This window comes from Ruditapes philippinarum, unplaced genomic scaffold (assembly GCF_026571515.1).
Source record: "Ruditapes philippinarum isolate M1 unplaced genomic scaffold, ASM2657151v2 ctg5888_1_1_1_1, whole genome shotgun sequence".
Classification (NCBI taxonomy): domain Eukaryota; kingdom Metazoa; phylum Mollusca; class Bivalvia; order Venerida; family Veneridae; genus Ruditapes; species Ruditapes philippinarum.
Window position 1 is genome coordinate 71,860 of NW_026853308.1, and position 14,411 is coordinate 86,270.

The 14,411-nt window shown below is 30.6% G+C and overlaps 2 protein-coding genes across 2 annotated transcripts; one reads left to right on the plus strand and one right to left on the minus strand.

Moving 5' to 3' along the window:
* The first annotated feature begins 788 nt into the window (after nucleotides 1-788).
* LOC132736450 (uncharacterized) lies at nucleotides 789-2,844 on the plus strand. The gene is made up of 4 exons (XM_060723590.1): nucleotides 789-945; nucleotides 1,192-1,401; nucleotides 1,943-2,102; nucleotides 2,496-2,844. The coding sequence occupies exons 1-4, from the start codon at nucleotides 943-945 to the stop codon at nucleotides 2,603-2,605; spliced, it is 483 nt and encodes a 160-aa protein (XP_060579573.1). The 5' UTR covers nucleotides 789-942; the 3' UTR covers nucleotides 2,606-2,844.
* A 2,518-nt stretch (nucleotides 2,845-5,362) lies between these two features.
* LOC132736456 (uncharacterized) lies at nucleotides 5,363-14,237 on the minus strand. The gene is made up of 8 exons (XM_060723596.1): nucleotides 13,797-14,237; nucleotides 13,002-13,143; nucleotides 12,008-12,187; nucleotides 10,786-11,049; nucleotides 8,054-8,196; nucleotides 7,078-7,197; nucleotides 6,575-6,652; nucleotides 5,363-6,224 (listed from the first exon to the last, which is right to left on the minus strand). Exons 1-8 carry the CDS (start codon nucleotides 13,960-13,962, stop codon nucleotides 5,596-5,598), a joined length of 1,722 nt encoding a protein of 573 aa, XP_060579579.1. The 5' UTR covers nucleotides 13,963-14,237; the 3' UTR covers nucleotides 5,363-5,595.
* Between the last annotated feature and the right edge of the window lie 174 nt (nucleotides 14,238-14,411).

A 14,411-nucleotide genomic window follows, 5' to 3' on the forward strand; every position in this document is an offset into this window, starting at 1 on the left:
AAACCCGATGTGTACCCTACGATGACATGTCAACGACAAAAGAAATAAGATAAAAGTACTGCATTGTACTCTTTTAGGCAACATATTTTGAAATTTGATTAACAACAAAGCTTTCGTATTTTAAATTTCTTAAGAAGAAAAAATCTTTTTTTGCTTCATGACATTCCGAGCATGTCACGTCAAATATAAAAATCAACTCTCATGGGTTATCGGTCCCTTTTTTAATTTCTGATTAATTTGTATATGAGATTAACATTTTGATTTCGTGGAACAATCTAACAATTGCCAATATATTTAAATTTCGAGTTTCATAACTTACCAACTTATTAACATAAACAGTATAATCGAATCCTGATTTTGTCATTTTGATACAGATAACATACAGAATAATTCGAAGGAAAATATAGTACGACAGTCTTAAAACCCTTTTATTTAGTAAACGTAAGTATAAAGTAGAATCAACCAAACTAAGAGTCGCAGTAATAGTACAAAGTAGTACAAACTTTATTTTGGTATTTATACCCGCAAAAATACACATTACATATCAATATGTACTTAAGTAGTGCGAACACTGTTATTGAATGGGTTAAAATGGATTAAAATTATTTATTATTTGAAAGTGTGCACACATTATTCTTTGAGAATATTAAATTATGTTTTATCAATTATATATTGTTTTTAAACATGGTTAATAAGGCGATTTACAGATTTGGAAAAACTGGTTAACAAACATAAAATTGTTTGTCCTTAAATATAATATGCAAAAAGAAATTAACAAAACTTTGCTTTGTTTAGTAAACATACAATGTATTTGTTTGTGACCATTTGTCATGCAATCTTAATCTGATTGGCTATAAATAGGGATACGATTTGCTCGTACCTCACATTGTTTTGTCATAGTCCTTTGTGTACGATCGACTTGAAGCAGAAGATACAACAATCATGGTATGTGATATTATTCTTCCTTGGAACATATTTTATTGCATATTTTACATACACCAGTAAACATGTGAGAGCAGTTTAATTAAAATTTGACAAATCAAAATGCGAATTAATTTGTCTTTGTAATTAGTATGTTTTGTTGTTGTTATTATTTCGTCTTTTAAAATCATATTTTGCTATTGTTTATAAATACTTAATGTATATAAATTTTCCCGCTCAATATCAAGGTCTATAAATCTCCTATTTCAGAGGGTGACGCTATTTACTGTGGCCATTCTATTGGCCTGTTGTATGTACACTGATGCCTGGAGAAGCGGTAGGCGGAGCTATTTGCCTAGACCAAGACCAATACCAGTGCCACGCCCTACTTATCCTAGACCAATACCATTGCCACGCCCTACTTTTCCTAGACCAAGTCCTACTTTTCCAGGCCGGCGTTACAAAAGAAGTGACGATCAAGTAAGAATTCAAATGTCTCATAAGAATTATTTTCTTATTTGAATCGCATTTTCTGATAAAAAAGATACAACGAATGAAACACACTATTTTACATTGTATGGAACATTGAATAAATTTAAAGAGTTACGAGACGGACGATTTATGCCATTCATTTATATCGTGCGAGATGCCCAACGATCTCTGAAATCGATTTGAAAATTACTTTCAGTCAACATAATTATCTTTTAAATAAGCTAAAAATAATTTCAAGCGGTTAAATCTTTACTAGTATAAACAATATTGATTTGCTGTTTCAAACATGTCTGTATGCAAAATACAACCGTTAACTTTGTTGTCGTTTTCATTGTGAATAGTGATAGTTTCCACAGCAGCAACAGCATGCTTTTGTTGTTTTTGTGGTTATTTTGGTTTGTTATTTCTGCTGCTGAAGAAGCATCAAAAGCAGTAGTGGTTATATAAACATGACACATTTCATAAAATATTTGTTCATTTTGTAAAAAAAGGTTCTCTTATATTACATTTCATATTTTATTTATTACAGAATGAACAACAACTGTACAATGTTGAACTTCAAGCTAATCCATGTGACTTTTTTACATACGATGTTGATGGAAATGGCGGAATAGCTCTCAAAGAAATGCATGCTATCTTTGGTAACAACAAAATGGCACTAAACTTATTCTTGGACCTGGATTATAATGGTTTGTACTATGTATAAAGATTACAGTAAATATATTTGTATATTGACGTTTGCGATTGCTGATAGAATTAAATCATAAAGACTGACATGGAATTTGCTCTACTTTTATTGTCACTGAATGTATTATAAGAGGTCTTGCGTTGATGTTTAAAGGTATAATGTTTGCATCCACTTCAGATTTTGAAAACAATTAAGAACTATTCTTATGATATTATTACTACTGAAATACTATTTCAGATTAATCATGTCAAAACATTAGTTTTAATATCGGTAAACAAAGATTATTGTCACAGTCAAGTAAAGTTATCTAAAACCTAACGTATGTATTACATATTATAGTTAAAGACACATAGTTATCATTTGGTAAACATATTTTACTTTTGTATAATTTTAGAAAATGGGGTTATTGAAGCAGAAGAATTTGCTGAGCAAGCTTCTCAGTTCATTAGTGCTTGTGCTGACATTGTCACAGATGATGACCTTGACACAGAAGATGAGGATTAATGATAGTGTTAAACTTTGTCATAAAATGTTTGCATAGTGTTTTCCACAATAAGACGATAGAATGTTTAAAAAGGAATTCTTTCCTTGAGTGTTTTAATAGTTTCTTAATCTAAAAATTCTTCTGTAAAGGGCTTTTAGAAGATCATTGTTTTCTATTACTTTATGTTTGTTTTAACTGATTTGTAACATTCTTAATTTTTTGTTAACATGCATGAATGTGATAAATTAATAAAAGCAAATGATAGTGTTTGTTTTTTTCTTGTAAGTATTGTTAATGACATTTAATACAATAATATTCTTGTCATAAAAAGGAATATATATTCAACTCTTCTTTTATAAATGCTAAACAACCCATCTGCGTTTCATGGGAAGTCCTAAGTGATGGACGTTATGACTCGTGACCGTTAAATAAACATTTTTATTAAAGAATCATAAACGTTAGACTTTTATTAATTTAAACTTCATATAAATAGTTAAGAAGCACCTTAATTCAACAACAGGTAAATAATCATCTGCATTGCTACTTAGGAATATAAAGGGTCATAACATAGGAATCAGGGCATTTATTTTAAAACGCAATATTGTCTTATTATTGTTTTGAAATAATTTAAAGCTTAAGACTTTGTGTGACACATATTCCAAGTCTATTACTGAAGTTCTCTAACTATTTCTTTGTCAGTTTTTTCTGTCTGGTTAGTAGACTGACTTTAACACATTTTTGACATTTGTCGGCGATCGCACAAATAACGGCTATCTTCGATATCCAACAAGTTACAACCAGTTCCTCCATAAGTGGCAATCGTCCAATCACACATGATTCCTGAGAGATGAATGATCACTAGAGTCAGTGTCCGTCATCAACCATTACGTCATCCGAGGATAGGGTTTAAACTTACATGCACCTTTAAATGCCTTTGTGTGCAAAGGCATGGATTAAAAGTTCAATGACCATCCCATTATGAACAAATCTGTGAATTTTAATAGGTTTAATTGTTCCTTTGTATCTTGTTTGTATGTAAAATTAGCTGACTGTAGTGTCGCCTAAAGACTGACCTGATAATTCCATAATCAAAACAAGGCTGTGCACCTGTACGTTCAAGGGTATTGTCAAATCGGTCTCTTTACACGAATTACGAAATGCAAAATACGTAGTTGAACCAAAAGGATAATATCAGACGCATTAAATGTGAATAACTTAACATTATTTTCTTCATTCACATAATGTACTTGAAAACATGCAAAATAGTTTGTATTGTATGTATCTTACATGTTTGTGTAAAATTAACAAACTTTTAAGGACAGTTCATATCATATGAATGCATGGAGTTTTCGAGATTACTCGCCACCTGACTCTCGAATTCAACATTCTCGCAGAAAAGCTGTGAAAAATATAAGTTAAATGTTATGTCCGAAAGTGTGCTGTCCGAAATATAGCCACTTTATCTAAGCGGCGTGTGTTCCTATTTCAATGAGCAACGGAAAAAAACGTTTTTATGGAAGCATACTAATATTGATAAAGTGCTTTATACACGATTGCAAAATTAACTTTGTACCTTAAACGCTTAAGCTAAATGTTTTAATAAGTAAAGTAAGACCTTTTAACACAATGGCTATAATGACCAGATACAGTAATGGTAGAGTTTGACCAAATCATTATAAGATCGTGGAATAAAGTAGCATTCTTCAAAACGAAACAAATCAAATAAAGCAGATATTTTTAAGAAAAAAAAAGAATTTTAATTATGATTGTAAATTGCACTGTTTTCCCAATTGTGATACTCGGAATTTAAATCAAGAATGAAGTTGGTTATTGCACCATTTCTGTTTCCAAAGATTTTAATCATTAAAAAAATCTGACAATTTCATTGAAGGTATTAATAAAATAGTTTTGAGTATTTCTTAAATGTGCTATCACTTGACTTTTTATCCATTCGACTAACCTTCAAATGTGTTTCTTTTGGGTGAAGTGAAGGGATGAAGGTAAAATATGAAAAACAAGATAATCAAGGAAGGGCGGAATCTCCACACGACCCAGAAACACAAGACCACCGACATCAAACTGATCCGGTGAATAAAGACTTAACCATTTTGTTGAAAGAAACTTTTAAGAAGAAGACAATCATTAAACATGCCCTTGCTGTTCTCGAGAACAAATTGTAGATTGTCAAAAGTACATTGACATACTTATGTCGCTTTCTCTGTAGTAATAATTAAAGCAATACTTTGAATTAATTCGATTATTGAAACATGCAAAGGCTTTCGTTGTCAGCTGTCAGTGAACGTTTTCGTTTTTAACACTTCCGAAATACACAATTGACACTGATTAGATTTGCGATATCTATTGTAGCGGAGAGAAACGTTTAGGAAAAGTGGTATTCAACGTACTTGATATAGTATGAACGATTAGTTGTTGCAATAATGGTTAGTTTTTCGAAAGTTTATCAATTAAAAATATGACTATGCTTGTTTTGTGTTGCCTATTTTGTTTGGTTTTACCTCGCACCAACAGTTTAGGCCATACGGTGCCGAAACTGAAAAGATGAGTTTGGCTAACCTCGGGTGACACAATCTTAACGCATAAATAACCTCGATTCTGGCAAAGACAATTTATTTGCTTTTGCCTATATGGAAATGTATTTCTGTTATTGGACATTGGACAGTTTAAAAATGTTTGTTGTAAGTAAACGTGTTTTTTGTTTTGTTTTTTTTTTCTGTTTTTTTTTCTGCTTATGATAAGTAAACTAACACAAACACGAGTCAAGATATTGAGCGTTTACAATTGCAAATCGGTAGATTTGTATTTTACATTCTAAATGATTCAAATATGTATATAAATGTATTTTACATAACAAATGTAAATTAAGTTGCCGTAGAAAATCATTCAAATCCGTTTTGTCTCGAGAAATTCCCTTTATAATTTCCTGAATAATTCGAATAATTCCTTTTGTTTAACATGTATCAAAGTCAGTTGAATAATATTCAAAGTAATTTTAGGTTAAATTAATCTTGGCAACCACAAATGAAATAGCTATCATAATAATAAACTTCTTAATGATGCAATATGTATCTAGCTTCAAAACAGCAGCTTGGCCTGAAACTTGGTCGTCAAAGATTGTGATATCTTTGGTGTACACAGTTTTTACTTCATACTTGAACTCAATGCTTCTCACTTCACCGTCTTTATTTCTTATAAATGTTGAATTGACAAACACTGTATTGTTATTGCCATCTATAAAAGCTGTCATGTACTCCCATGGAGAAGTGATTTCCATCAAAAACCTATCTTTGTCTTGCGTTGAATGTAGGACACCTCCGAGCCTATTCATTTGAATGAGCAATGAAGAATCGTCACCAGGTTTTGTTGAGATAGTCAGCGCAGGAAGGAAATAACTCCCGTAAATACCAATATATTCTGATGGATTTTCTAATTTTCCAAACGGTTCTGGTGCTGTTGAATTTGTAGTTATATTACGCCAAAGGTCTGGAAATTCACATGTTGTTGTCTCGTTTAGCCACGGGTCCTCACCGATTAGCTTGTCAGTTATGTAATACATAATTGTACGGAGTGCATAACCGGGCAAGCCTGCTAAAGCTGGGCCATTAACACTGGCAAATACTCCTGTAAGTTAGAAAAATTATGCTAATCACAAATGAGTAAATAACGATTCCCTAAAGAAAGTACAAAACGATAAAATTGAAAATGCAGGCTCGGTTTGAATGAGCCTATTCATCGACGGTTCTGTCAAGTGCAAACTGTCGTCCACGCTCCAAGCACCGGATTAAGCCAGAAATCAACATTTTAACATTAAAAAACAATAACCATGGGAATATTGGTCGATTAATGAATAATATTCAGTGTTTAGATGCTGAACTATATTAATATGATGTTTTCTTTTAAGAAGGAATAGTGTATGCACGTCATGCATGCAAAAAACGTTTATTATATAAAATAAGACGACCTAAATTTACCTGCATTTATGTCGGGATAAAACCATGCTTGCGTGATATACGAAAAGAGTCCACCACTATGCCATATCTTACGGTATCCTTAAATATTAGGGAACACAGTCAATAATTTTACTGGACATTCACAGGAAGAATTTTGATGTTCACAATAATTGTGCGTCTTTCTTTTTTTGTTAATTAACATCTGTACAAATAATTTTATTTTAAAGGCAGAAATAATTTCTCTAGAACATGTTAAGCAATAACGGTGTGGTTTTTACAATCACCAAAGCTTATTTACTATGTATATGTTATATAAAATGCTCACTTTACAGTCTAAATATTAAGTTATCATAAAATGATTATATTTTTGCAAATTACTCTTATGAGCTTAGTGCATTAATATGTAAACTCGTCATATACAAATAACGTCTTAAAACCTGCTAAATTCGTTCATAGATTAAAATAATATACATGCAAATACTTTATGTCTAATGTCCAAAACAATTTGCACTTAACAACCTTACCTCGGTATGAGGCGGAAAACCAAGCATGTCCATAACCTTGAGGTGTTTCAGATATTGGAAATTCTGGTCGAGTAAGATAGTAACTATCTAAGAAACTTTTGTCCACTGTAGGGGTAGTTGCTGTTAAAGTATATGACATTTAATAATTATATATAAGTTTTATTTTAAATTTGCTTACCGGTTAAAAAGCGTGGATGGTATAGCCCAACCGAGCTTTTTCTTGGCATACGTTTTAATTTTTATGATTTCGTAAATTTGTAAATTTATATCACATTGTAAATGGTTGCGTTTTGTTCTTAAATGGCATATTTTTGGGTTCAAATATCATTATTTATCTAACATTGCTAATAATTACTGAGATGCATCATTTGCTCTACCGTTATGTATATGGAATTAACAAGAATGTAAATTCAGTGACATGCGTAGGGATATATAATTTAAAAGTTATATTTATATAAAAATGACAATTAATTATATGTCTATACGTAAGGTCAAAAGAACAATAATAGCTTAAGATTCTGGCAGATGTATCGTATTTATCTGACATTAGGACATCAAAATCATGATAGAAAAATAGAATATTAATATCATAACTAAATATAAACTTTAATATACATTCCCCGAGACCCGTTTTGTATCCTTAACCTCATTGAGTATATTCTCCGTGTATAATCTACGGCACATAACTGCTACATGCCTCTGTATTTAGTATGATACTAGTTAACTCCCCTGGGAAGATACAGAATAACAAAAAGGTTGTGTGTAAGTATTTCTTTAACAGTGTATGGATCTAATATTGTAGTTAACGGTTTTACGGTATAATTAAATAAATAAAAATATGGACGTCGGGATGACAGCGGATATTGTTAACCCTTTAACTTTGGCTGCCTTCCGGGGTAATATACCAGAACTCGGGTTGTATATACACCGAAAATCGTGTGTTATTTATTACGACAATGTCGAAGGCTTTTTTTACCAGTGTATGCCTCGAAGAGAAGTATGGGATTCAGGAGTGTTTTTCCATCTTCAGTAGTTCCATCTTTTAGGTGAAACCGGAGATATTTTGCCATGTCTTCTCCAGTCGATAAAATTGCACCGGCAGGCTCGGCCGGATAAATACTAAAATAGACAAAAAAAAAACAATTTTCTAAAATGGAAAGGTTTACAAAGGCCACATTATCCATAAATACTTCACAATATTTCAAATATTCATAAAAAATAAAATGTATCGATCAGATATTCTTATAAAATATTGCTGGAAAAACAAAAGTTGATGATAAAGTTCTAATGATTATATATGAACATTAATATGATGAATAATATTATCTTGTTGTATGACATTTTATTATCTGCTATCTAAATACAAAAATGATATTTCAGATCTTATAACATCCATATTATATTCTTTTGTTGTGTGTTGTTATGACTGATACTGAATACTATCAGGTTTATTATTTACAAACCTTCACAAAATACTATCAGGTTTATTATTTACAGACCTTCCATTATAGACCAATTTACTTTAAAGAACCTGTAACACATTTTTTATGGTTTAAAATCATAAAAACGATGCTCAAATTAAGATTTATCAATATTGTAAGTTCCAAAAAGCACTATAAAGATATTACCGAATTTAACCTTTCATGTTAACAAAGGGAGGTAATAAAAACTTAATTTTCAATAAAATTTAAGTCAAATTTTACAACAAGAAATGAATGCATATATTTTAATGATAACATATAATATGCACCAATATTCGCAGTACATATTTTACATACTCTTCGATGTTTGAAAATTGTTTTATTTGCATAATTATGTACATATATATAAGTTCACTTAGTGTGGTTTACCGCTTTGAGATCTTTAAGATACACCCGATACCATTTATTATTTATTTTGGTACCCAAATTAAAGATTGCAAGAACATATCACGTTTCTTTTTTTTCAAAATATGATAATTTGATAATTCTCAAAAAAAGAAGAAGATATCCATTTTAGAAGAAAAAGAAAATATGAACGTAATAATATAATAATATTAAATTATGATAAATATATAGTTTTCAAATAAAAGGGATATATACGGAAGCGCATCAGGGCCTACAGTCGGTGAGATGTTTTGCGCCAAGTCAACTTATTTTTATTCGCATTGATAAGATGTTTTTGCATTTTTTTTTCAAAATATGATAATTTGATAATTCTCAAAAAAAGAAGAAGATATCCATTTTAGAAGAAAAAGAAAATATGAACGTAATAATATAATAATATTAAATTATGATAAATATATAGTTTTCAAATAAAAGGGATATATACAGAAGCGCATCAGGGCCTACAGTCGGTGAGATGTTTTGCGCCAAGTCAACTTATTTTTATTCGCATTGATAAGATGTTTTTGCATTTCTCAATAAAATTTATTAACAAATATGAGAAGCTTTTAGGCATTGCAACTGAATTTTTCTCGATTTGCTTGAAGCGTTTGTCTCTTCGACAAAAATCCTGTCGAAACCTCTTGATTTCACGACTTTGCTGAAATATTAAGTAAGACACAAAGACGTAACTCGCATTGGCAAAAAGCTCACGTAATCCAACAAAGTTTTTTTGCAATGATTAAAAACTTCTACGTATTACGTATAAATCCTAACGTCTTCACGAAATGTTTTATATATTACGTATTAATCATAACATCTTCATGGAATGTATTTGGTCAAATTGAGAAGAAACAAGTTGACATGGCGTGAACGTTTTAGATAAGTGGAGGCCCTGATAAGCTTCCGTAGATATACGTTCATACATTTTACAAGAAAAAGAAAATGTAAATCAAATCTTTAATTAAATTATAGTAAGACAATTTTATATTTTTCAAATAAAAAGGATATCCGTTCATACTTTTTACAAAAAAAATTAAGTTCAATATATAATAAAGTTAGTTGTCTTCGGGTCAAAATTAATATGACTTAAACTTAACACGTCTTTAATGTCATACATCTCATAAGTACGAAAGACCGGTAGTGAAACTTCTTGAATTATCGGAATAATTTTCACGAATTCACGATTTCAACTTCACAAATTCATGATTTCAATTTTTTGCGCCAATTCACACGCGCGAATCATGAATTCGTGAAGCTAAAATTGTGACTCATGAATCTGAAATCGTGAATTCATTAAGTTGAAATCGTGAATTCATGAAGTTAAAATTATGCAGTCGTGAAGTTGAAATCTTGAATTCATGAAGTTGAAATCGTGAATTTGTGAAGTAAAAATCGTGAATTCATAAAATTGAAATCGAAAACTCACAAAGTTGAATTCGTAAAGTTAAAATCGTGAATTCCATATGTTAAAAAAACGTGAATTCACGAAGTTAAAACTGTGAATTCACGAAGATGAAAACAGGAATTCATGAAGTTGAAATGTCCCCGCCGGTCTGTCGTATATTAAAAAAAACAAAACATTATTCTTAAACTGAAAAGGTATTTGTTATGATAATAAATAAGATGTTTATAATAAACTAAGCTTTCTGATATTGTTATTAGGTAAATATGTGTACTGTCATTGTACATAAAGGGCCATTGAAAAATGAAGTTGAAATTTAAATAGTTGTGAACTGGATATGAGGTACCGTTTTAAACCACCTGTGTGGTTCACTTACCACTTCAACAGTTATTAAAATAAAGGTTTTGGAGCATGAACAATGTTTACATAGAACAAAAATACCTGTAAATATCAAGTGTGCCATTTTGAAATTCATTATCATTGAATATATATGGTTTAGCAACGTTATCTTTCAACACATCCTCTGGTTGTTTGAGTACTTGAGTCGATGTCATTCCAATAGGCAATAACACCTTAGATTTCAAAAGATTTTCCCAGGTATCTTCACCTAATTTTTCTGCTATATGTCCGAGATACATAAACATGAAGTTATTGTAGAGAAATCTGTCTCGAAAAGGCAATAGTTGAGGTAAATACTTCATCTTCCTGAAATACATTTTTGTTATATATTAGAATATACAAGACGTATGGTGTTTTATAGAAGAAGATGCTTTATCATTAATATGCAATAAATCACATATGACCCTTGAGCATTACATTTATAAAAAATACGATCAATTAAACCATACACGGTTAGATGGTAAATTATTGAATATACATTTGTACATGTATGCACACATATATAATTTCTTTAAATAAATAAGTATGCTAATAATACTTGTATCATTTTATATTTAATATCGATGTTTTTGTTGTTATATAAAATACGGTATTTTTACAACATACATGAACATGTCTCACAAAAAATTACAAAAACACCCTAACGTTTTATAGTATGTTTTTATCATAAAATGTAAACATTGATTTTGTGCGATTCGATTATAGACCAACGTAAGTGAACTCAATTCTGAAGAAGATGAACATTCTAGAGCTTGTTAAAAAGCAACATTATAATTTGTAAAGCTCTTTTCTTTCAAGATATTAACTTTTTATAATATATATAAATAAATTAACATATATACTTCGACAAGAGATTTTATGATACATGTATATGTATATCACTTCTGTGGAGAAAAAAATCATTTCTCGTGAAGTTTATTCAATAACAGATTAATATTAATACCGACTGCAACCTTTTTACTCGTAAGCGAGTGAAAATAATTTTCAGATCGTATGACATTTTGAAACTAAGACTTATAACTGCTGCTTTTAACTCTAACTTAAACCATGTAATGATTGCCTTTCTTCCAACATATATGTATAGTATGTTATCAATAAGTGATGTAAATACTGAATTTTCACAATCATAAAATAACATGCACGACAAATTTATGTCCCGATGACATTCCAATATGGATTTGTCGTCACACTACCATATTATATTCATATATAATCGGATTAACAAAACACAAGAATACCATTGACCAGTTAAATGTATACTCACATACTTAGCTGCGCCCTTGATAAACTTTTTGAAAAACCAGAAAACAAACCAATATCAAGACGAGCCAGTCCCGTCCGGTGTGACAACAAGTCTCTTAGTGTTGTTTCTTTGCTCCTATACTCATCTATGAATTCGTAGTCTGATCCGAGTATATCGTGCACTTTTGTATCCCAATCTAATCTAAAAGTGTTTAGAGCAATATCTGTAGTTTTCTTAATATAATATAATGGTCGTTTTTTTTTTTTTTTTTTTTTTTAAAAAACATGTACCATTAAATGTGTGCGTAATTTAATTTACACGTCAAATATTGTACTTGAACATAATAAAATGTAAAATATCCGGACAAAATATTCTGCTGCTTCTTTTAATGGGTTTGCTGATGACTTAATGCATTACCGGCATGCTTTTTTATAAAGAAAATCACTTCAGATATTCAGTAATCAATTAGATAATAACAGAAACAAACTTTTACAATCTACAAACAACAGCGATATGGCTTTATACACTTTAAATCAAACAATAAACTTTTTCATCATTGCTGTTAAATTCAAATTCACTAGTCCGAGGGTTAGCATTAAGTCGTTGGCTTCAGACAACTTGGCCTCAACAGCTGTGGGTTCGAATCCCGCCTGGGACTTTTGAATCTTCATGTTGGTAAGGTATCAAGCTGGCTTACAGAACGTCACAATGTTTTTGCATAAACTTATGCATGGAGGGGCACCTGAGGTCTTCCTACACCAGAAAACTGTGCACTCATCTTTTGACCCCTAATGTGTTGGTCTGACGTACATGTAACAAAGACCAATGAAATGTATAGTAATCGTTTTATTGTAGTTGAAAATACATTAACTGAACCGTTCATATACTTTTATTTATTTCATTTACATGTGAATGTAAGTTCTGTCAAATGTCCCTTATATTGTTTAATATAATCAAATAAATTAAAACGAAAATAAACTCAGATATCAACCCTGCTGGCAATAACCATCCTTACCCCTTTTCTGTCAGTAGAATACCGAGAAGGACCATTGTAAATGATTTGGAAACCGAACCAATACCGAATAGTGTAGTGTTGTCAACCATACGTCCATTCGAGAAGTCGGCTGTTCCGTAACCCTTAGCCCAAATTTTTGAATCTTTTTAAGTAAATAATAAACAATAACTGACAATAGCAAATACATGTATAAGATTTATGAGTAATTTCGTAATATGCTATCGTTTTTCATTAAAAGTATATATAAAAATGTTTATTTGCCAGCACAGTGCAGAAACTTTTAATGCTTAAAGCCTTTACTTAATAATTCAATGGTGAAGCTTAAAGAAAATCTACTTTATAATATAGTTTATCACTGTAGTGTATCTTTAATATAACATACCTATAAATGCGTCATTTTTATTCGTTCAAAGTACCTTGTTTTAAATATACATGCAACCATAACTCTAATAAAATGATAACTATGTTAAATTAAACTGAATCTTCAACATTTTCGATTTGGCTTAGTAGTTCACACCGTTCTCTATGGTTTCTTTATTTTTAAATATTATTATGTGTGAATCAAACTAATAAAATAGAGACGAAAAATAAAAAACGAAAATCGTACACATCCGAAAATTAAAAGGAATTATTATCTGTCAGATTGATTCAGCCTTTTCATTAAGGGCATTGGCAAGTGCAAGTTCATCATTCATTTCCCTCTTTCTTTGTATAAAACTCGCAAGGCTGAGATAAATGATACAACTGCAACGGCTATAGTAATATAACACGAGAATCGGAAACAAAATGAAATACCTTTAACAACAGATAGTGTCAATCCAGGGATGTGTCGGCATTCCATTGTCTTCTCGACAAACCTTTCTAAGTCTTGCTCGAAAGCTTCGTCAAATATATTGTCTGAATATGACTGTTTAAGTATGCACAAAAACATAACTATCTTCAGAATGTCCCTCATTATCATGATGAAAAAGTAAACAAGTATTTATTTAAAAGAAAATCGCGTCGAAATCCCTTTGCGTATTTAAGACAAAATTAGATAATCATTCGATCAACCATGCCACTAAGTACTACGACGATGAAAACTGACTTTAAAGTACTATCACATACAGAATAAGTTTTCAAAATGAAGTTCAATGTAAACAAAAAATTTTGATCCACTAAGATTTGTACTTTAATCTACAATAAGACTTTAGCCTATCCGAAATTGTAATTCATCAGCATTCTAAATCTAAATTTTATCTCTAGACTACTTGATCTCGAATAAAAAGGTACATCAGGCGCTTTCAAAATAACGTTATCAAAAGTTTGAAGTGCTAAAAGTAGCATGGTATCGTACGATAACCTCACTGACAACGGTGTTATTTATTATATTAATAAGAGTTTATTTGTGACTTGTATACATCTATACAT